The 24,388-nt window shown below is 42.4% G+C and overlaps 3 protein-coding genes across 3 annotated transcripts; 1 reads left to right on the top strand and 2 right to left on the bottom strand.

The window, feature by feature from the left end:
* The first annotated feature begins 5,770 nt into the window (after positions 1-5,770).
* Positions 5,771-9,597, top strand: kdelr3 (KDEL endoplasmic reticulum protein retention receptor 3). The gene is made up of 5 exons (XM_080855821.1): positions 5,771-6,163; positions 6,548-6,648; positions 7,316-7,474; positions 8,169-8,421; positions 8,514-9,597. The coding sequence occupies exons 1-5, from the start codon at positions 6,073-6,075 to the stop codon at positions 8,555-8,557; spliced, it is 648 nt and encodes a 215-aa protein (XP_080711947.1). The 5' UTR covers positions 5,771-6,072; the 3' UTR covers positions 8,558-9,597.
* Positions 9,598-10,237: 640 nt separating this feature from the next.
* Positions 10,238-11,661, bottom strand: LOC308379098 (GTPase IMAP family member 7; the record flags this gene model as incomplete). Its single annotated transcript, XM_080856154.1, has 2 exons — positions 10,238-11,262; positions 11,628-11,661. The coding sequence occupies 2 exons, from the start codon at positions 11,659-11,661 to the stop codon at positions 10,238-10,240; spliced, it is 1,059 nt and encodes a 352-aa protein (XP_080712280.1).
* A 1,104-nt stretch (positions 11,662-12,765) lies between these two features.
* Positions 12,766-22,784, bottom strand: LOC308379096 (ankyrin repeat and fibronectin type-III domain-containing protein 1; the record flags this gene model as incomplete). The annotated part of the gene is made up of 17 exons (XM_080856152.1): positions 12,766-13,571; positions 13,758-13,971; positions 14,265-14,431; positions 14,824-14,986; positions 15,392-15,554; positions 15,868-16,034; positions 16,431-16,652; positions 16,855-16,974; positions 17,128-17,257; positions 17,691-17,790; positions 19,839-19,946; positions 20,511-20,601; positions 20,812-20,909; positions 21,185-21,298; positions 21,558-21,758; positions 22,072-22,318; positions 22,626-22,784. 17 exons carry the CDS (start codon positions 22,782-22,784, stop codon positions 12,766-12,768), a joined length of 3,270 nt encoding a protein of 1,089 aa, XP_080712278.1.
* Between the last annotated feature and the right edge of the window lie 1,604 nt (positions 22,785-24,388).

Here is a 24,388-nt window from a genome sequence, read left to right as displayed (position 1 = left end):
TCAAACATTTACATTTACAGATACACCTGTTTGCTGTAACTGTATGCTGTCCTAATGACAAGTCAGGTACCAGACTTTCACAGAGACTTAGCCATCATTAGAATATCCACATTAAGATTTTCCATCTAGTCAGGAGAACCTGGCTGGGGACTTGCGACAGTGAGGGGGACTGGAAGGAGTGGATTATGACACTGCAGGGCAGAGCACCAAAACCAGCCGAGTGGGCGGGGGCAGCAGTTCCACGAGCAGGGCAGTTCAGGGGTGGCTTTACTGGTGAATCAGGAGCATAAGAGGATTGTTGGGTAAGTCAGCGGAAAGGAGATGGGTATAAAGGCACAAGCAGGGAGGCAAAGAGTGTGCAAAAGTGTCATTTACAGGAGCAGGAATCTGAGATGTCAGCAGGATGTGATTATTCACACATTTAACCTTAACACTGAACATATCAACATCTTTACACCCATAAAGCAGTGGGATATAAATGTGTTTGATGGGAACAAATATATCTACATAAAACTAATCATACATTTGATCTCCAATTCTCTGAAGAGGCAAAACTAATGATAACTGAATACTGATGAAAAATCAAAAAGTCAGCCTAGTGCATCATCTAAAGACCTGACTGTTACAGAACTGCGAAATCCAATCAAACCTACACCGGACACTGTAAATGCAGTGGTCGTGTAAACACTGCCATCTAGTGTTCAGCATCAATCCTCACAATCAAACACCTCTCTAGTGGCTTAGGGGTGATTTACAACGAGGTGATTCCCTCTTTTATTGCAGTTGCAATACAGTACAGTGAAAATAGATTAATGTACATTGACTCAATTAATAATTGAATAGAAAAATATTGATAAATATCTGATTTTGTGATTGAATACACAATATTGTTACATTGTGCGTTATCACATTGGATCACAATTGATTTTATCAACGGATAAACTAGGATAACAAATGAAAATGTATTCAACTAATAATTGAATACTTAGAGATCCATACCTTACCCCGAAATTGTATAAGGGTGATTTATGCAATGAGTGTTATATTCACCTGCTATATTCACCTGATTGTTCAAAGGTGTAATATGCACAAAGGCTTTCAGTGTCAAAACAAATACTTCTGGACCCATAATGATATACTCTGCAGCCATGATTAAATACATTCTGGTTCATTATATATACTGTTTCTCTATTTAAGTTATTTAATTGCATTCATGACAGGAACTGTATTGTCAGCTGTGGTCATAGGCACAATTCATACATTATTGCAGATGTGATATTATTTTTGATAAAACGTTTCTTGGTTTCAACTTTTGTGCAAAGTAAAGAAATAAGTAATGTCAGACATTTCTTGAGCTGAAAACAGAGGTCTGACCATATGTGGTCACATTTGAACACAATTGGGTTAGGTGAAAAGTCACCCTAGTTACCTCAGGACTCCGGAGCTGCATAAAAGTATATTTATTAGACAAACAACAACAATTGCAATCGGGCTCACTCCCCACAAGGCTGAATGTGAAGCAAGGATAAACACATCGCACAAAGTTTATATAGACAGAAGTTAATCATCAGCAGGGATAACCACGTGGTGGATTTCTGACGTCAGAGGCATGGATGAGCGTTTTGCACAAGATTGGAAGAAGCACAGTTCGACCCTTCTTATCACCTCTGGTCTAAACATGCTCTTCTACATATGCAGATTAAGTGGCACCTAATAATAACACAGAAAAGCCATGTTCCTGCTTTCACAAGTACATGATTCATGCAAGGAATATATTAATACAAGGCACTTGATTCATATATTCTTAAGTCATTAACAGTGCTTGGAAATTATCTCCATCAAATTGCATGACAGCATATCTGTTTGTGTAGCGAAGTGAGGTGAATACTGTGCAGTACACACTGTGCTGGATGGAGATTTACAGATGTAATTGTGAATAGCTGCTGCTCCTTAGGCTGTTCAATTGATCAGAAATTACTTCATAGATTGAAATCTGATTTTCTGGAGATAACCAAAAGTGTCCCCCAGGGTTCCATTTTTATTTTATTTTGTATAAAAGACTCGAACATTCACGCAAATACACCTCTATGCTGATGACATTGCCACACAAGCTCCCTCCATAGTATCGGCAGCAGAAGAGCTTCAGACTGCATAAGTCATTACAAACTGCCCTAGTTAGTTTAAAACTGGTCTTAAATGCTCCTAGAACAAAGTTCATGGTCCTTTCAAAAGCTCGCTTACAGTTGCTTGATGATTTTAGCATTTTCACACTTGATGGTAAATCCTTGGAAAGTGTGTCCTCTTACAAGTATTTGGGAATATGTATAGACCAGAAGCTTTTATTTAATAAACATATTGCTAATCTAGTTAGGAGACTCAAAGTGAAAATAAGCTTTAATTTTAGAAATACATTCTGTTTGACTTTTAATGCTAATTAAAAAAGGTGTGTACTTCTCTGCTTGTGATTGATCAAGGTGATAATGGTACATGCATGCAGCCTCCATTTTACGTTGCCTTGATTCAGTGTACCATGCATCGATACATGTTATTACAAATACAACCTATACAGTCTCTTATTCACCATTGAATTCTTGACATCACTGACCACTCATGGACAACAGCACTGGTATGTTTGTATCTATAAGGCAATAATGGGTAAACTTCCAGCTTACCTCTGTACCCTTCTTGGCCTCATCTTGTGCACTATAACATTTTGTGTTGCGTGGTTTATTAGTCTACCATTTTTAGGTTTATTAGTCTACCAGTTTTAGTTCGCTAACGAGCCGTAGTTTGTACTATATAGCCTTGCTTACTGTTAGCTATGCTATATGTTAATACCTTATTTACCTTTTCCACCTCATAGAGCTCCCCAGCCATCTTACAGCCATGATTGATCAATGCGAACCTGTATTTCCAGACTGCAAAGGGGAGAGTCCCACATAACAGATGTATCAAAACTGCACAGCCATCTTGGACAGGAGCAGTGTGACGCCCTTGTAGGTCTCCATCCATTTTCTGGGTGTGATACAGTCAGTGCTCTGTATGGTGTTGGAAAAATAAAGCATACAAAAAACTGAATTGAAAAAATAATACATTGATGTGTGACCGCTATGGACTGACCTCTCAGTCAGGACATTAATCAGGCCAGGGCTACCATGTCCAAGTCCGGCAGATGTTCTGAGCGAGACTTCCCTCCAAACCAGTGATGTAGAGAATTGGTAATACTTTGTACTAGATCTGAGTTCGATAATCAAAAGAGCCAAGAGCCATCAAGATTGAGGAGAACTGGAGCTGGTTTAATAACATACACACGCCGACAGACGAACAGGAGTTTGGACTCCGGAATCCAAGATCTAACTAGCCACAGATTTCATGCACATTTTATAGTCAACAAGTACCCTGAAATATACGTGACTTTGTCTCCTCTCAGATGACATTTTAGAAAGTTACTTCCAAATAAGAGAGAGTCTGTTTAAAATAGGTGGAGACAGTCAGTCTAAAGGGAAGCGGCAGGTGGCATCCCGCTGAGTGTCATCTTAAGTAAAACCCTCTTTGTCTAGCAGTTAGGCCTAAAATACAGTGAACTCTGACCTCTGCTTTCCCATTTAAGGTACACTGGAGCACCCAAGAGCCACACTTATTAATAAAGAAAGAGGACATGCTTAGATTAACTTAGAACTGATCATTTCAGGCCTACACCAGGACTCTCTGCACAAACATATTCAGCGGGCAAGCAACCAGGCTGCAGTGCACAGGAGGAGCCTAGAGTGTTACCCAGACATTCCTCCCCAAATCAATCATGGCTGTAAGATGGCTGGGGAGCTCTGAGGTGGACTGGATGTCACTTCCAGAGGCGATCCTTGAGCTAGTTCACTGCTCCTGAAAAACATTTAAAACTCTGTCAGGGGAAAATGTACATATGCAAAGTGTATGAGCTGCCATGTACCAACCTGTGCAAGTGCACACGTTGTGATTATAACTTCTAAGAAGAGGCCTAGGGAAATCTCACCCCTTGGCATTACCCTGGTATTGCAGTGCTGCCAGGGAGGGGTGGCTCGGCTCCCCTATTTGTGTACTAACCTACCTTAGCCTTGTGGCTTTGGTCCTACTGTTCAGGAGATTAACATTTCCCCCTTACCTTTCCTTTTCCCACTTGATGATTAAATATTTCTTACACTATAACATTTTGTGTTGCGTGGTTTATTAGTCTACCATCGACTTCATACAAGGTGAATAACGCTGATTAAACTTGCCAGAGAAAAGGTAAATAAAGTATTAACATATAGCATAGCTAACAGTAAGCAAATCTATATAGTACAAACTACGGCTCGTTAGCGAACTAAAACTATTTACACCATCACTCACGTATGAAAAAGACGGTTTAGAAAACAAACATGTTTTAAAACGGTCTAATACTGATCAAATTATTACTTACAGCACGTCTCAGTTTCAAAGTGTTGGAGCTGTCACGGCAGCAGTGAAATGTCAATAGCTGATTAATCGGGGAAACGAGCGTCAATATGGCTGCATCTGATTGGTTAATAATGTTCTTACTCCAGTTTAACGTCGTGTTATTGGTACGACTGATTTAGTAGGCAACTGCGTTTGCCAGCGAGTTTAACGAACCTTTAAACTGTGAGTTTGAAAAAATGAAACAGACTTTTGACTGGCAACAACCGGTTTATCTTAAGAAATGATATGATCATCCAAACTTTAAAAATTGAGGTCCTCCAAAATTAAATTTAAAAATTGAAACTATACGAGGCTTCGGCCCACCGCCTATATAGAAGTCTAGCCTGGATACCAGCCCAAACCCCGCCCACAAAATCTTTGGTCAGGGAGATTTGGTCTGGCTCGGTCGGATAAAACCGGACCAATCAAATTGTCAGGGCGGGCTTTATACGTTGATGGACAGATACCAACGCTTGAGTTGAATTAACCGGTAGATTCAAACTCCGACCAAGATGGCCGCGTCTCGGGTGCTTAGTGGGGAATATTTTATGTGAATTAAGCTATCTACACGACTTTTTAATGTCTACATTGACTCGGTTAGTTGTGCATGTGCAACACGAATGTTGCAGAGTATTGTTTGTCTTAACTAAAGCTCTCTAGACCATTATTGTTAGATCATTGCTAACGCGTACACAAAAACCCATTGAAACAAACTGTAGCTTGTAGCCTTAATGCTAATTAATTAACGTGAGCAGGCATATCTCAACAGACATTGACAGCGCATTCATTTTGAAAGAGGAACAGAGAAACGCGATCAAGGCATTTGTCGATTGAAAAGATGTTTTTGCCGTCCTTCCTACGGGATCAGGTAAAAGTTTAATCTATCAGAGATGGTAATACTACGTTGCTCTGATTGGTTCTAGGTATCCAATTCAACGAATAGGCATTTTCTTTCCTGGTTCGTTGAAACACGCCACATAATCATAGCCCAAAGGTTCGGTATCAGACTCATATTCTGACTAGAATCATGAGTATGACATCGTCAGGCTAATAGAAGTCGGCAAAAATAATGCTTTCAACAAGGTTTGTTTTGGTGTTGTAAAAGTAAGATTTACAAATGCTCAGTGACAATGTTTAGGCAGGTACTAGGTACTAGGTACTAGGACCTACAGATGAGAGGGAATATGATTTCCCTTCCCCTTTAAATATTACAGCGGCATTTACGTCGGCCAATTAGATGCATGCACGCCCACGGATCTTCCCCACCGACCCTGTAGCCACGTCACCCAGTCCCACAACTTTGGAAGTGTAGCGGAAACTCACTTGCTGAAGAGTAATGTAGCCTTCATACAGACACGATACCAACAACTCTGGTGCAAAACAGCAATTTAAGGAGTATTGGATAGTCCTGGAGCGAAGACAGTGAAGTCAGCACAGTACAGCACTGTGATACCAACTTGAAAAAGAGAGAGCTTTTCAATTTATCGGTCTGTCTACTGCGGGCAGAGGCCTTTTTTTCTTGGATTCTGCACCACTTGTATATTACCAGAGATACCGACGCTGGTGGTGTGTCAATCTAGTGTTAAAATACTCTGTTAAACGACTAACCTATCCGTCGAAATGAACATTTTCCGTCTCGCCGGTGACGTGTCACATCTTGCGGCTATCATCATATTGTTTATGAAGATATGGAGGTCAAAATCATGTGCAGGTATGTAATCTATGAAAGCAGTTTAGTCTACAGTTTGATTGTATGGCGGTATCAATATATCATATTAATAGCGTAAAGTAAGATAATTTGAATCCTGCAGATTACGTGCACAACTTTCATCTTAACTGTATTATAGACCTAAGCCTTGTGTATTCAAATAGTCTTCTAGATAAATACTTTGCATTTTGGACAGCTATTTGCTCTACCTCTACTCGCTACGTGGCACTGAAGCCTTCCTAGATGTGATGATCCTTGTTTAGTGTCAGCTGTCTTCCTGCCATACCGAATGACTTGAGAATTCCTTCCAATAAACTCTAACCTCGCCTTAAAGGGCCCTACCCAACAAACACCTTTAAACCCACATAACATTTTCTCAATTTGCAGGGATTTCTGGGAAGTCTCAGATGCTATTTGCATTGGTCTTCACCACAAGATACCTTGACCTTTTCACAAGCTTCATCTCCATCTACAACACTGTTATGAAGGTAAGACCAACACTCGAGCCACCTTTGAGATTACTTTTTTTGTTTGTTTTTCTTTTTCAAAACACTGATATCACTGATGTGTTGACAATCATCTAAACTCATCATTTATAATCTGACAAATAAGAAACATACCCCTAAAGATGTAATAATTATGCAAAAATGATTAAACGTTTCCAAAGCTAAGTAAGAGTAAGTAAAGTGGTTATTTGTTCACCATAATCTCATCATTTTGTGAATGTATACAGTAGACCACACTTTCAATCTATTAGGATGGCCTGCACATATTATGTATATAATTATTTTCAGCACCAATGTGTATGGCAACATTTTTGTTCTTCATTGCTCTAGCGCAAAACTGCTGTCCTTATATTAAAACTACCTTATGGATTCTGAAGTTAGATGCAATTTTAGTTTTAAATACTGTTGCTTCCTTAATTACCTGTATATATAATATATGTAAGTTATAGAATAAGCTAATAGGCTGAAAAACCATGCTCAGCACCCCTTGCCCTGCTACACCATGCTTCTGACACCTCAGATACATGGACTGGATTCTATTCTGGATTCTGCAAAGGAATTTTTCAGATCTAAGATGACTTCAGATGTGTGCTGTTGTTCCTGTTGAAGCAATGCATCTTCCCCTCCTCTGTGTTCTGTTTTTGAACAGGTGGTGTTCCTCTCTCTAGCCTATGCCACAGTGTACCTGATCTACATGCACATCCGCAGCACCTACGACTCTGAGAGCGACACCTTCCGGGTGGAATTCCTCCTGGTTCCTGTGGCTGGACTCTCCTTCCTGGAGAACTACGCCTTCACCCCTCTGGAGGTAAGAGGGATGCTTTATTTTCCACACTGCTGCATTACTCTGTTGTCAAAAGCTCTATTTGGACCAAACCCACAGAGTCAGAGAGCCAGAAACCCATTACTCAGCAGTTTATGCCATTTAGGGGCTTCAGTTCACTATTTGTAATCAATCAACTGGTCAGTTAAGTGCAGGGTTAAGTGCAGATTTCCCTCAGGCCTACTATGACTTGTTTTGTCTTTGTATGTATTTGTGAAACCCACAAACCTCATGAACTCTGGCTTATAGTAGTGGCAGACTCAAATACTTTATTCAAAAGGAATGTTGTGTCTCTCAGCCACACTCTGATACTTTCATCAAGAAGAATGTTGAGTTTCTCCGTAAACCTTTTTCTGTTGTAGAATATTTAGTACACCGTGCAGCCGAATGCAACTGTATTTTATCTGTCAAATCGTTTAAAACTATCCCGTTCCTTTTTTAACTTTGCTTCTAGAGCTCACTGAAGAAACATTGGAAATTCTACCTGCTCACTACCAGTATTAGCTTTTATACCTATAGTGACATACACCTAGTGTGTTGTGTGATACGTAGGCTTAGATGTAGCCACCCAGCCCTGTCGGTGTCAGTGATGTGACGATGGTTCTCCAGCCTCTGTGTTGCTTCTCATCTGCCTTTGTCTGATGCTTCTGTTTCCCCTTGGCTCATCATTATCATTCAGATCCTTTGGACCTTCTCTATCTACTTAGAGTCTGTGGCCATCTTGCCTCAGCTGTTCATGATCACCAAGACTGGTGAGGCGGAGTCCATAACCACACACTACCTGTTCTTTTTGGGCTTGTACCGTGCCCTTTACCTGGCCAACTGGGTGTGGCGCTACCACACTGAGGGATTCTTTGACCAAATTGCCGTGGTGTCCGGAGTGGTGCAGACAATCTTCTACTGTGACTTCTTCTATCTCTATGTCACTAGGGGTAAGTTAATGGAAGACTTTGGCAGAATAATAATTCAGGGTTGTCCTTGTGATATTTTCTTCAATACTTTGTCCTCTTCCTTTTCCATCCAGTTCTCAGAGGTAGTGGAAAGATGTCTTTGCCAATGCCGGTGTAAAGTGCGCACAAACAGGACACAACCCATCTTAGGTACACCAGCCCTTATTCATTTACTCACTTCGGATCATCGCCTGGGTGGACCACAATATTGATTTGAAGAAAGTTTGGATCCAATTCAACCCTCATCTAATTGCAATCTTCTCCAGTATTGGATATTTCTTATCCAGCCCTTATTGATATATTCTTTTGTATTTAAAATAAATAAAACTATGCTCACTGGGCTAAAAGGGATAAATAAGCTTACCTTAAGAAATGTATTGCGAGTTCCTCATTCCCATCTTAAACCCTTTTAAAAAGGGCTGTAAGTGCCATTTTGATATTCTCATTAGTCTGTGTTTGATTCGGATGTTCTAGTCAACCTCGAGAGATTCTGTACATGAGTGGATTTTTAATGTTTAAGGACTGATGGACCAGTTTCTCCCTGTTTTGTTTCCCCTTGGCCCCCTTCACACTCACTATGAAACAGGATGATGTCTTTATCTTTTCTTTGTTTTCTTTGTTTATTTGTCTTAATAATTTTTTATGTAAAATGTTCTTTCACATGTCTTTTTAATTACACCCATGTGTTTGGTGTTTGGGTGAGTTTGTAGAATATCTCCAAGTATTCACTTAGCATAAAAGGTACTTAGGTTTATGGCCCATACAACCCAAAGAACAGAAGATCCAAAAAGTTCTGCGGAAACACAATTTTTTTCTCGTGCCTTGTGTAATGAAAATGTCAGAGAAGCACAATGATCTGGGAAATCTCACATAAACACACACTTCTCAGTTTTGCTAAGCTAAAGATCATCTTCTTTGAACTTCAGTGCTGATATGTTATCTCATATTTAGCGTAGGAGAACAATCGTGGACCAAAATTACGTTTTGATTATAACACTCCATATAATGTGGTACAACCCATTACTAATTCTGATATTTGGAATGGTAAAGATGTACTGTTCAAACGATTCTTTCTCCCAGTGCAATCCTTTTTTGTAAGATTTTGTATCCAGCTTTTATAAAGTGTCAATAAAGGATGTCGGAACCTCACATCCTCAATTGGTGTTCCAGTGATAAGGGTTGATTTGTTTGTGAGAATGCTACCAGGACAATGAGTAATGGTCTGGAGGACACTAATACATTTATTATATTTAGTACTTGCATGTAGTCACGTTGTTTGGTTACAAATATTTGCCGCATTTGACCTTTTTCCACATAGGTCTGTTTTAGTAATGAACATTATGTCATACACACACACACACACATATGCCTTGTCTGAAACCGGACTGAAGTCACTGTTGATCACAAACCATGTCAGTGTTAACATGTCTTTCATCCTCTATTCCTAAAGCTCTTGATCTACATGAGGAGCAAGAAGAGTTTTACAGTTACATACGGTGACTGTCTATACAGCAAAGATGAGTGATGGATCATAGAGGAAAGCAGCAACTACAATCAAAATAAAATAAATCTGTGTACATTAAGGTTTGCTCATGATCCACCACAGCAACTCTCCTGGTGTGCATGTTCTTACTGTATGGGCATTACCATAATGTAAGACATGACGAAGAACCTTTTGTAGTGACTACTTGGACAGTACTTAGTGCTGAATCTACTTAGACAGTATGGTGCTGAATCAAATCTACTGAAGGTGTATCTACTGAAGTGCAAAGCCATCTTTGGGAAGAGGATCTTGGTCTCAGTGCAGGAATGTTTTGCGGTGCTTGTACAGCACTTTGCTCCCTTCCCTCACGACTCCTCCTACGACCTTAGCAGCGGATGTGATTGACAGTGGTGAGGAGGCCAGGGCCGTTGCCCTCTTCACCACCTTCCCCTTCTTCAGCTTCATTCCATCTTGCGCCTCCCCTTTCTCCATCAGCCCGGCGCCCTCCGCTGCCCCCTTTCCCATGGCAGTCAGCAGCTCACCCCAGAAGAGCTTCTCTGCTTTCTTTCTGGCCTCCTCCTCCTCCCTTCTCTTCCTCTCCTCCATCCTCCACTCTCCTTCTGCGTCTCCTCCTCGAACTGCCACTGCTGACTGCAAGTCCTGTTCGGACTCCTGCTTTCCCATGATCCTCTCCTGTGCCTCTTGGATGGCACGCTCAGCCTCCTGGTACATCTCATTGGTGTAACAGCTCCCACCATTCTCCTCAACTGTCTTATCAATCTTGCGAAGCAGCTCTGAAACCTGGGCACGGCTATCACCAGAATTGTCAAAGACATGGTAACCTCCCTTGCAGCTGCCAACAAAGTCTAAAAGCTCTTTGCTCTTCCTCAGAAACTCCTCTATGGATTTACCTTTCAGCTGATCCCCCCAGGTGAAAAGAACCATTGTGTGTCTGAATGCATCTGGCCCAAAGGTGGCAGAGATCCACTTTAGAGTGTGCTGCTCTTCCTGGGTGTATCTCCCAGGCTGGAGCACCACCAGAAACATGTGGGGTCCAGGGGAGGAGAGGAGGATGCATCGCCCCACCTCAGTTGTCACTTCTTGGTGGGAGAAACGCGTGTCAAAAAACCCAGGGGTGTCTATCACAACCAGGCGTCTTCCGGAAACAACTTCACTAACTCTCTCACACTGGCTTGTGATAGACTCTGGGGAGATGTCAGCTCGGAATGCCACCCTACCCAGGATGGTGTTTCCAGAGCTGCTTTTCCCAGAGCCCGTCCGCCCCAGCAGAACTAACCTCAGGTCATGGTGGGAGGGCTGAGCTGCAGGACGATCTGGTGCTGAAACAGATGCACGGCATGACTGAGAGATCTCTGTCAAACTTCAGATATTTAGTTTTTATTCTTACCCTGATGTAATATAAGCCTAGTGAAGAGAATGAATGAAGAATGATGGTGGGGAAATAAAAAATGTTGTTGCTTGCCTATCTCAGAACATCCACGGTATTTATAATTAGTTGATAAGAGTATCTTTAAAGCTGAGGCCAGTTTTTATTTTTTAACAAGCTACACACAGTATGTATATTCCTTTGGACTCCCATCCCTTGATCTTTAATGGCAGCATTTGGAGAATATCAAAGAAAGGAAGTCAAATAGTACGGTAACTGAATGTTACAGGAAACAGGAAAGCCGTTGTTGGTACCTACCCGTAAGCGATGCCTCTGGGTCCGGAGACGCCATGCTCTAAAAACATTTAGAAAGGTACTCTAGATGACACGGCAGATTGGGTGATGACGCTGCAGTATGGAGTCTTCAACAGAACGACCTCGTCTTCTTCCCCGAGAGAGAGAGATGCTGCGCAGTTATGTTGAATGTAGACTTACCGTGAATATTTATAGGGATAAGTGATTTTGAAAGAAAGAGTGGGAAGCGTAGGACCGCTGACCAAGTGCGCAAGCGTCTACATTGAAGGTGTCTTGTGTGCTGCAGAATAAAAGTTGCCACTGTGTACAACATCCGTAGGCTACAAGGTGAGTTACAATGTGGACGTGGATTATCATGTGGGCAGCATTGTACAACTGACTTCTGACTTCAGACAAAAAGCGAAAAGAATACTCCTTTGAAATATAACAATATTGCATATTATCTTTATTTTTTTCGAAGGAAATTAAATAAACCACTGTTTCAGTACTTTAACGGCGCTCTTCTTGACCGACGATGCATTTAATTTAGCACCCCCCCCCCCCCCAGGACATTTACCTAGTGAACTAACCAGTACTGCTGCTTAAACCAATAGGCTACCCATGTTATTCCATGTACGCGTAATTGCACTGCGCAGCCTTTTTATGCAAATCAACCCAACTCAATATCTATATCGTAAAAGTCATACTTATATATTTCTGAACTATAAAACTCGGACGAAACACTTAAGTAGATAAAACCTGTTTCTTTACCTTGGCAATGATAATGGCAATTTGCGTCAGACATTGGAATGTTTTTTCGAGTGCTCGGTTGTCCCTAAACCCTTTCGAGAATCTGAGGTGGACGGTTTGAGATGCATGGTAGCTAAAACTGGTGTTTTATATTAATGATACTACTGATAAAGCATGTGTTAGGATGGAACTGAGATTGACAATGATTGAGATTCCTTACAACATCATTAGTATATTTCCAGTGCTAGGAAACCAACCAGAGCAAGCACCACTGATCCCCTGAGAACCTTTTATTCCCATAAATTCTAATTAAACTAAACCATTACTACATGAAGTCCTCAGAATAGGCTACAGATCCACCCTCCTGACACATTTAATTAGATAGATATTCTACTATTGTAGAAAGCTTCCGTCAGGACTGCTGCTCAGCAGGGGTCACCCATGCCACCACACTCCTTACAGGCATAATGTTCCCTCTGCTGGAAGCCTCTGGCATAATGCTCTCCCCAATCAGCCCAGGGCTCTGATTCACAGTCTCCCCGCAGCAGAGGGAGGAGGGTGAGAGGGAGGGTGGGAGGAAACCCATTGAGGGCCCCTCTAGAGCCCAGAGCTTGGTGCCTTCATGGAATTCACACAGCTCATCAGAGAAACCCAAGGGAGTTGCCTGATCGAATAAAGGTTGATTGTGTTCCAAACCGTTGTCTGTGGCGGCTGGACCGCAGCTGCTGAGGAGGCTGGCTGTGCACTCGGCCCCCAGCACACAGAAGTCATCAGGACCTACTGTAGGGTCCAGCCCACCAAAGCCTAACAGTGTCTCGCCACACAAGTCTAGCTTGTCCAACATGTGCAGCATGTCTCCGGCCACCACAGCCTCCTTCCCTCCAACACCCTCTTCACGCAGAGAACACGGGTGAAGGAAGTCAGGCTCCTGGAGGCAGGGCACTGTGTGAGTCTCCTCAGGGATGGAAGGCAGGAGCGGAGCACCAATCACCCCACAGAATATGTCTGGCTGAGGCAGGCTAAGGTACTCTGGCTGAGGCAGGCTAATGTACTCTGGCTGAGGCAGGCTTAGGTAGTCTGGGAAGGACTGGACCTCTTCAGCAGGGACTCCCAGTTCATATGCCTCAGGAGAGGGCAGGACGTTCTCCAAGTCTGACAGGATTCCTCCGGACATAGTGATATCATGGCTGACTAGATCCAAGGAACTGTTCATGCCCTCTGAAAGACAAAGATTAAATGACACTAGAAGATGAAGGCCTGGGTACATTTTAAACTATTTCTAAAGTTTCAATAAAGTAGAATTGTAGACAAATGTCACAGTATTTATTCAAAAATAAAGAATCAGGATACATAGATATTGATAAAAAAGAATGTTGTTTTTGAGCATAAAAATGTGTGGGTTACCTGTGGCTCCTTGTGGATTGAGCATGTGAGGAGGCAAGACTATGGTAACATCCCTTCTCTCCCCTTCTCCACTGGCATCCAGGGAGGATGGTGGAGGCTGCCCACCCATGACCAACCCCAGAGGCACTGCCCCTGGACTGGTGCCACGCTTGGCTCGAACACATTGCATTACATCCATGATCCATCTCGCTTCACGCCACACTACGTCCAGGCTCTAAGGATGAATGAAGGTGGGATTTGAATGATATTTTGAATTAGAGTGTGCTTTTTATCCCTCTATAAGGTGATAAAGTTACACAATTTGGTAAAATAGTTTAAAGAAATCTACAATATATAAATATACAATGAGCGACAAATAGGGCTTATATAAAATAAACAGTTTTGTTTGTCAGTTCAATAGTGGTTTTTGTGCCAACCTGTAGACATATTAAGCCATATAAGCAGTGAAAACCTCTAAACATGTTATTGACCAGTATCTGTTAACGCTGTGCCTGCTAGATATCTGACCTTTGAGAGCTGGGTGATGTGGCCAACTCGCTCCCTGGCCTCCATGACCTCTTTGCTGTCCAGGGCTTCCCGCAAAGCCTGCTGGGACAGGTAGGCATCCAGCTCAAGCCTCAGCCAGGCCTGACAGTACTGAGACAGGAAGCCTCGGGCATACGCCCAGAAGTGCACTGGGAAACATGATAAGTCCTGTTAATATTGCCTCAGGGGCCCATGTGTTAAATGTGAGTTACTTTGCATATCAGAAACAGTCAAATAAGCTCAATTTATGTGAAATCTACCTTACGCATAATGTGTACATGTTCACTGGAACTGAAACTGAACAGCAGTGATTTTAAAAGTGTCAAACGTAAGGAAAAGTCTGATTCCCTTTAGTTTGACCGGAACAGCATGTGTAATGTGATGCAGTGATGTCAATGACCAGGTGAGCAGCCAAAGCAGGAATGTGCTTTAGTACACCATGCAAGTTATTAATAATTCTAATGTTTTTAGTTCATATAGGTGCAAAATAGACCGTAAACTATACCCTGTGTATACAGAGATACTGTTCTGATGAGCTTACCCAGCTCAAAGATCTGCAAAGGCATGGTAATCCCAGGGTCTTGGGCGCCCTCTAGTGGCCAATAGCTGGCACTGAACTCCTCACTGGGAGGCAGCAGAAGCAGCACAGAGAGCTGTTCCCCAAACTGAAGCAGCTCCTGTGTGTACACCCGGTACTGATAGGCCTGGAGGGGCAATAGAAAGAGAAATACAAGACTTTGAGGTTTTGGACTAATGGTTTGTATTCCACATAATATCATTTGTGGTATGCGTAAATGTTGTTTTTTGCACAAAATGTTTTTTTTTGATGGAGATTTCATCAGCACTCTTGAACTGCACACTCGTACTATAAGGTGTTGGACTATGCACATAGCACAAAACAATTCCATACCCACTTTGTTATGTCACAAATATACAGTATGAACCACAGTATTATGAAATACAGTATTTTATTCAAAGGTTTTTTGGTTGATGACAAGCCCAGCTTCAGATACAAGCTGCACCTATCTCTGTAGAACCTTCAGGGGCTTTCCAATCAGTGCGGGGGAAAACATAAACAAACTCAGTTAGTGGGTGTGCATGGAGTTTACCCTGTAGAGGGGGATGTTGAGTCGCGTCAGCAGGTTAGTGATGGCGGATCTTAGTGAGTGCACAAACTCCTCCAACCCAGAGCTGTCATTCACAGAGTCATCGTCCCCGTCTGTGCGGGCGCTTGAGAGTGCTGTGTGCTTCTGCAGCCACTCCCACTCCTCCCTGAAATAAACAGAACTCACATTAAATAAACAGAACTCTTATCAATAAACAGAACTCACATTGAATAAATACATAAATAAATAAGATTGAAAACATAGTGACTATTTACCCAATGATTCAGCTATATCCTTTATGACAAAATAGATCAGTTAACTCATCACACAGACAACTGGGATCAAATTAAGTCCTAAGCAATAGAAACTCTTTGTCTGAGTTATTCTTAATTTTAAACTAAACTAAAATCAGTATCTGTATCAAGTTGGCATCATTCATGGCACAGACGCATACAGTAGGTAACCATGTTAAGCGTTACCTGGAGACGTGGGGGTTGTTCCGCACCCTTGCATGGCAGAGCAGGTTGGGCAGCCTCTGAGGCACCAGCACCCGCAGCTGCTCCACAGAGCTGCACAGTTTCAGGATCCCCACATAGAGGCCAGGCTGGGCCTGCTGCAGGCTACGCCTGTGGTAGCTCAACTTCTCCTGGGGCGGAAAGACTTTTACACTTACATTCATTCATTCATTCATTTAAACATGGCTAGCAGTGTGCTTCATCAACACTGAGGGTATTTGTGTGACTCCTATTTGTGTTTGTGGAGAGTTGTTATTAAGCGCATAGTTGGTCTACATAGACTTTAACCTTGACCTGAACCCCATAGATTATATAAGGCTCTGAACAAAAACATGATTCAAAGTCATGCTTAACCTACGTTTCAGACAATGGCTGCCTACAAAAACAGAAACAAACAGTATTATGCAATATTGTGTCCAAGTGTTGTGCATACCTCACTCTACCCTACCTAGCCCACACAAAGAATGTAGGTGGTGTAGTGAAACTACTGTCTCGTGTGTTGGGATGAGACTCCATCTCTTGCTCACCTTGAGTTGCTCTGTGAGGGTGTCCATTGCTGTAGGCTCAGGCAGCAGAGGGGTGTGGCTGCGGCTCTTCTCCAGCCGGGACATGGGCACCCAGCGGAGGGGAGGGTCCGGAGGATGGCTGGGCGGCAAGCATTCCCTCAGGGTGACCAGCAGCACGTTGCCCTGCCTGTCCTTCAGAGGCTCAAAGTAGACCTGGCCCAGGTCATCTGTGCCCAGGGAAGACTGCAGAGGAAAGAGGAAGGGGTCAAGTGAGTGTGGTTAAGAGGTTGTATGTGAAGGGTCAGGAGGTCAGTGGAGAATAAGACCAAATAGGACCAAAACAAAGTGATTTGGTGGGATGACTACTACTAGCAACAGAAATGAAAACACCGGGATGCTCCCTGACATAATTTATAAGCCTCTCAGTACCATCACGCCCTCTCACCTGCAGCTGGGCAACCGCTCGCAGGATGTTGAGTCTGTTCTGAAGAAGGGATGAGGAGGAGGAGAGGGAGGAGCTCAGGGCCTGCCGAAGCCAAGGCACCTGCTGCCAAGCGCAGGACAACTGTGCACGTGTGTGTGTGTGTGTGTGTGTGTGTAGGGGAGATATGTATGTGTGTGATATAGGAAAAAGACAACATGAATATATACTGTATACATACATGTAGGAAAGTATAAATCTATAAAAAGAAAATATGAAGAATATGAGAATGAGCACCTTGGAAAACCAGAGAAAGTCCTGAATGATGGAGGTGGAGCAGCATTGTATCTCCACCAATGGAAATTGATCATCTGCCGTGACCAGGAAGTTGTCCTTGTAGTAAAATATTGTTGCCAGGTACACACCCCTTAGAGAGAAAATAACACAATAATACATTAACACACAAATTTCACCTTAACTATGGTTACAATAACACAACCACATACAATTAAAATCCAAATAAAGAACACCAACTTAATTTAAACTAGAGTAAGCAGCACAATTGACAAATCATGAAACACTGAAAATCAATAGGCTAGTTAAAAGTTTCTGCACAACTCAAACTCAGGCATCGCACCAATGCTAACATGGCTATCTCACCTCTGCCGTAGAGGCACCAATGCTAACATGGCCATCTCACCTCTGAAGTAGACGCACCAATGCTAACATGGCTATATCACCTCTGCAGTAGACGCACCAATGCTAACATGGCCATCTCACCTCTGCAGTAGATGCACCAATGCTAACATGGCCATCTCACCTCTGCAGTAGACGCACCAATGCTAACATGGCCATCTTACCTCTGCAGTAAACGCACAAACTTAGTGGCTGACTGGAAGAGCTGCTTGAACCCGCGGGACACAGACAGCCGCTTGGAGGAACCCCTCTGGTGGCCATTTTCTAGGACATCACAGAAGAAGGTGAAGGTGGGATGGAGGGAGTGATTAGTGGAAAGATTAGACAGAGTAAGCTCCTGTGTTTAGACAGATCAGTCATTTGACAACAACTCTCCACAAACAGAAATAAAAAAGACATTTCTTCCCAGCATGATTTAAATGCTAACATGAGGGATGTTGAATGATGACTACAGGAGCCTAATGTGTGTGTAAACAACAGGGAAGCATATCTTTTTTAATAGTGGTGAGATCATATCAAGCTGACCACAGAAAGTCTTTGTTTAAAGATGAGTGGCTCCCTTACTTTGATGTACCTACCAGGGGTTATTATAGTTTTCCATTTTCAAATTCATTTCAATTTTGATATTAAGTTTGTATTCAATTTCAATTTCTGCTTAGTTTTAGTTTGTTTCATCTGTTGTTTCATTAGTTTCAGGTAAGTATGTTTTCATTAACTCATTTCTATTTATTTTGTAGTTTTATTATTTTTTATTTTTTTATAATAGTTTCAATTTGGTTTTAGTAATTTCAGTTGAAGACATCAACATTTCAAGGCCAAACTTACACGATCAACCCTTACAGTATAGCAAACTCATATGTGAACTTACAGCTTGTCTCGCTCCATTCTTTCCCATGGATAATGTGTAGTCCCGTCAATGTTAACTTTGAAGGTGAACTTAAAGATTTCTACGCCACAGATGGTGTTACCTGAATTTGCCATGCATTTGCTTGTACCACTTTCACTATTAAACTCAAAATAGTCCCGTACAGGACTCACATGGTTCCTGCCCGAAAATAACTACTACTACTTCCACTAGTTAGCGATTGTATCTGACATTCTAAACCCCCAATCTTAAGGTACATTCTGAAAGACCAGTCAAACACACAGCAGTGAGCAGAGGTTCCACCTTTATTCACAGCTGAGGGTGGCATTCTCGACCGGGGAATCGTCCTCAGAACAATCCCAAGTAGAGTTGGCCCAAACATCCTTTATACACTCATCTGCATTCTGTTTGCTACTCGAGGCCCACGTTAGTTTACCATAACTTTCCTAAGCAGAAACCATCTATTCCTTTGGAACGTTTTGACTTGGGTTGCACTTTACAAAATAATGAACCACATGTATGCTCCTGTCACTGTCCTTCTCTATATCCTCTGGTGTCAATTATTTGTGTCAGCAACTATTTCTGCAGATGTATGGGCAAGTTCTGTCACATGGTGGAACATGTCTGCCTCATGGAAATCCCCACAGTCCAAAAAATATACTCCTCGTGTTACCTATTAGAGAGAGGAACTGTCAGGGACAGAAAGTGAGAGCATATCTTTCCAAATTTACACACTTACAAAACTCATCTCAACTAAGCACATTGATTTGTAAACCACAAAAATGATCCCACACTGTACACAGAATGGATACCAGCGCCTTGAATGGATACAACATATTTGCCTTCTTTTATTTTTATTTTTGGTTTTGTATTTTAGCAATCATTATTGGTTTCATTAAGTTTGAGTTTGACATTTTCTCAAATGATTTTATTTCAGTTTACAAAAATGTTTTAAAACTATTTGTTTTCATCTTAGGTATAGATTTAGTTTTAGTTTACCTATGCAGTATCCCCCGTAGTGAATAGGACTGCTGTTGAGTAAACTGTGGTGTACCTATGCAGTTTCCCCTGCAGTGTGGCCCTGTGGTGTACCTATGCAGTACCCCCTGTAGTGAATAGGAATGCTGTTGAGTAAACTGTGGTGTACCTATGCAGTACCCCCTGTAGTGTGGCTCTGTGGTGTACCTATGCAGTACCCCCTGTAGTGAATAGGAATGCTGTTGAGTAAACTGTGGTGTACCTATGCAGTATCCCCTGTAGTGTGGCTCTATAGTGTACCTATGCAGTATCCCCTGTAGTGTGGCTCTGTAGTGTACCTATGCAGTACCCCCTGAAGTGTGGCCCTGTGGTGTACCTATTCAGTACCCCCTGTAGTGAATAGGAATGCTGTTGAGTAAACTGTGGTGTACCTATGCAGTATCCCCTGTAGTGTGGCCCTGTGGTGTACCTATGCAGTATCCCCTGTAGTGTGGCTCTCTGATCTGCTCCAGGATCCTCTTCACCTCAGGCTCCTGCTTCCAGTTCCTCACACGTACCCCGCTACACTCCAGCCAGCCTGAAGGGGGAGACACACTCAACACAATTATGAAAAGAAGTCTGATTTGGAATTTTGGTACATTACACAACAACAGCTGGCCTGTTCTGTTATATTAGAAGTCAGATTATTGATATTATTCTATGTTCCAAAAACTACATACCTCTGGTTTAAAGAGATGAAGGGTTAATTTCCCTGTACTAACCCTGATAATGTTCCTGATAGCTTATAGCATTATCACTAACATATGGTAACTAAGGGGTAACGGCTATGCCACAGTAATCATAAAAAGTATACCACAAATGGAAGGGTTAACCAGTTATTAAGCGGAGGTCTACATGATAGTAGCAAAAGGCCAACATGTTCTGTCCCACTGATAAGCCATGGTGACCAGTGATGAAGTGGAACTACGAGGAGACTTGAAGGTATAAAAAAATGATGCACTAAATAATTGTTCCAGACACCTAATGAAATGGCTCCCCTCTGTTAGCATGCTGTAAATAAAGGGTCCACCTCTCATCAAACTACCGCACTCCTGACTTTCTACGACAAGAGATACAACAAAGTTGTGCAGCTGTAACTCACTGGATGGAACAGCACAGGCTGGACTGGTGGTCTGGGGTGGGCCCCATCCTCTCACGTTGTAGGCACTCACTCTCACGTGATATGGCACGCCCTGAGACACAAGGCAAGTGGTCGATTTATTCATAAAGTTCTCATTGACAGCCATGTCTTCAGTAACCGAGGTAAGTATTTAAATGTCAGTCTCTCTTTTTGTACAGACCATGAGATGTATTGCACCCGAGACTTTGGCAAAATCATTTTTACAGTCCCAAACCACATACTATACTCTGCTGAGAGAGTGAGGCTGTAGCTGTGATCTTACAGTGGTCAGTCCAGTGACGTTAAAGATGGGGCTCTTAATGTTGGTGACAAAGCCTTCTCCACACATGGGCTGGAATGTGTCTGATGTGCTCCACTCCACTGGGGGTGGATGAGAATTAAAAAAGAAAGATCATGAGGGTATTGTTCCAATTTAATACGCAATTAGGATTGACGGACTGACTCTTTCAACCATAAAACACTACAGATCTGCACACAGTGATTTATATTTGTATTACAGTAAATCTATTATACATTGTATGTATTTGTATGTTTACATTTATATGTTTACATTTATATTTAGACATTATATTTCTTAAGATCCTGAGAATAAAACAAGAAACAGCGTAAGACTGCACATGTAGAGGTATGCTCACCTCTGTAGCGAGTGATCAGTCCAGCGTTCATGCCAGCTGGCTCTCTGACTGACACTGAAAGTGACGAGGCACTGGTCACCTGCAAGACGGCACTACTGGCAGGGCCAGGAAGAACTGAGAGGACAGGAGAAACACACACACACACACACACACACACACACACACACACACACTTTTCATTGGAAATATCAAAAAGACACCTTAAAACCCACACATACCATTGAGCAGAACTTTGGAAATTCTGACTTTTTAAAGGCTATTTCAAATAAAAAATTACATAACTAATTTGGTCCTATTTCTGATACATGGACACATTCTCAGTACAGAATCAAACGGGCCCTATTCCTGATCATGGCCCTGTGCTCCCTCCAACCTGTGAGATGGAAGCTCTCCCTCATCTTGCAGTACAGCTGGTGCCGGAGGGTCCAGAGGTGGAGCTGCCGCCGGGCACTGGCCTGCAGCTGGATCCCTGCCTTGGCCCGGCTCAGCACCACCCTCCTGTGTTCCTCCACCCTCCGCCCTGCCAGCGCCACCAGAGCATCCAGCTTCAGAGCCCACTCTGATGGCCGGCTCACTGAGGAGAGAGAGAGAGAGAGAGAGAGAGAGAGCAGGACAGATGGGTTGAATGTATATCAAGATGGCTATTCAAACATGAGGCCATAAAATACTAAATAATAACTATAAATTACTAAATAATAACATAATAAACTTAACACATTTAGCTGAAATTCTGCTAGCAATGCTAAGTTGCTGAGCTCATGTGCACTAAGGGAAAACAAATGGCAGGTCTACCACAATCTGCCTAATCCATAATTATTATCTGTGACAATAATCACTTGTCATTCTGTGACATAGGAATATCAATAACACAAACACCTGATACTCACAGTATGGATTATGTCGAGCCCCTGCCTTAATGAGCACCTGTAGCAGAGGGGAATTGTGGGTAAGCATGGCCACATCAAAGGGCACCAGGCCGTGTTCGCTCATGCTGTTCACTGCCCTCTCCCGCTCCTTCTCCCACTTCCCTCTCTGCTCAGGCTTCTCTCCTCCCCCACACACTCTATCCCTGGACAACAGGCTCTGAACAGCCAGGGTGTCCTCACTCTCCACAGCCTCCCATAGAGTTGTGTACTGAGAACAGGAAACGGACAGAGACAGCGTGGATCGAACAAGCACTAGGAACGAGCCATAGCGACAGTAAAATTATTAATTTTGTAAATGTCAGCTCAGAGCATAGCTATTCAAATCTCTGGGGTGAAAATTGTAGCTTCACAGCTAATAGCCAATCATTTGAGAAAACAGTTTAATCTCTGTCATGTCTTACAACCTACTCATCTGAAAGTGAGAACTTAATAAAATGCTTCTATTAAAAACAAAATATAATAGATCTTACAAAACAGACCCAACAGGAAAGTTGGGGGTCCTTGTTGGTTCTGACAGTGGATGAGGCCCTGCACTGGTGCTTGGTGGCGTCTGCGTCCCCATCCGTGAACAACTCCCCACCCCTGAGCCTGACAGAGAGGCTCCTGTAGATCCGTTTTGGGGAGACTGGTCCCAGAGACTTCCTCCTCTGCGGGTACTCTTTTGTCATAGACATGCCAACCAATGGCAACGTTTGCGCGCTGGATGTCCGTTGTGCTCTGGGTATGGAAATAGAAGGAGGAACGATAAGGAAGAAGAAGAAGGTGCAAAACAGAACGCTGGACCCTAAGGCATGGCTACAGGAATGGCCAAGAGCTGAGGAGCAGATGAAGGAAAGATAAATAGAGTCAGATAAAGACAAATGTGAGAGAAACAGCAGAACACATGGCAGTTGCACAAACAGGCAAAAAGACAGCCATCACTCTTATGACATATGCTTGGCATGGTATGGGAATCTGTGTTGAAATGATGGACAAGTAAAGACAAAAATGGGAATTGCATGAAAAATGTACCTTACAAGTCCAGCACGTTTAACACTGTTGTTTAAACTAATGAGCAGAAAATCCTAAATAAAATTATTTTATGAAATTTGCACAAGTCCCAGGTTCCCGTGTGAAAACAGTTGCAATGCTCTCATAATTCTCTTCTCTTCTCTTTCTCTTTCTTTTCTGGCAGTTCAGTTTGGTCCCCCTTGATGTCCTGGTCAGGTGCATTCACCTCTCTTCATAGCCAATGTCTGTCATCACTGCCATTTTACTCTGCTCAAACGGCCGTCTCTGAGGAGAACACCGACACTGTGACTTTGTCTCTCTTGTCTCTCTCTCAAAGAATAAACTCAGCCTCTGATATCTCATAATAAATAATAAACTCATGTTCTCCTGGCAGACCCACATAGTCTAGTACCATTCTTGTACCACTTCAAACCCTACAGAGCTTGGAAATGCCTCTCCTCTCATAAACCTGACATACTCAAGGTGACAGTCCATTATGTTTTGCAATTTTGTTTGTTCCAGCTCCTATGTCATATTGTTTAGCATGAGTGTATGAGGTTCTTTCGATTGTTTGTGACATGTAATTAAGTTATTATCTAGGCACAGGCGTTTTCTAACCTTGTGTTATATTGTAATATCCGTAATGTTAAAATCATGCGTATATTTTTTCCAAGAGCGAAAACCTTTAGCTAAACCTATATTGAGTTAACTCCATTCGCAGCGTTAAAACGATAAAATAAGCTACTTCAGGTTTTAAACAAAACTCAATTAACCATTATAACAACAAAGATGGCGTATAGTCCCTCGTCTACCAATTCAAATCCGACATGTCAATAAGACACACAGATCTCTAACGAATGTACCTCAATTTTAATTTCAAATTAGACTGTGCCGGAAAACGTACTCTTACTGCTAACCTCTTCTACGAAAGTCCGTGGAGCTCTTGGTGAGTGCAGTAGGCTGTAGATCCAAGTGGTTTCCTTCTGACTTGTTGTTAACTCCAACTTCCAGTACAAAGAAACGTTCAGTGCAGCTCAAAGACAACGTCAACTGTGGACTAGTGTCTGTAGGTAGCCTAAACTTTACCTGAAAGATGCGATGACACTGTGGAAAGAACACCGCCCTCCCCCTTCTCCCACTCTCTCAAAGTTTTGCGAAGGCAAAATTGGGCTGGTGGTGAAGATACAGTGGCAGGTGCGATTACTTTATTATGACAAGAGGCAATTTTATTACGTTAAGCTTGGGTGTTGTTTTGTAAGACATCGTACTTTCCCTATGTCTTCAATAA

This window comes from Sprattus sprattus (assembly GCF_963457725.1).
Source record: "Sprattus sprattus genome assembly, chromosome: 18".
In the NCBI taxonomy this organism is placed as follows: domain Eukaryota; kingdom Metazoa; phylum Chordata; class Actinopteri; order Clupeiformes; family Clupeidae; genus Sprattus; species Sprattus sprattus.
Note: the sequence above shows the minus strand (reverse complement) of the source record. Positions and strands in the feature narration are given on the sequence as shown.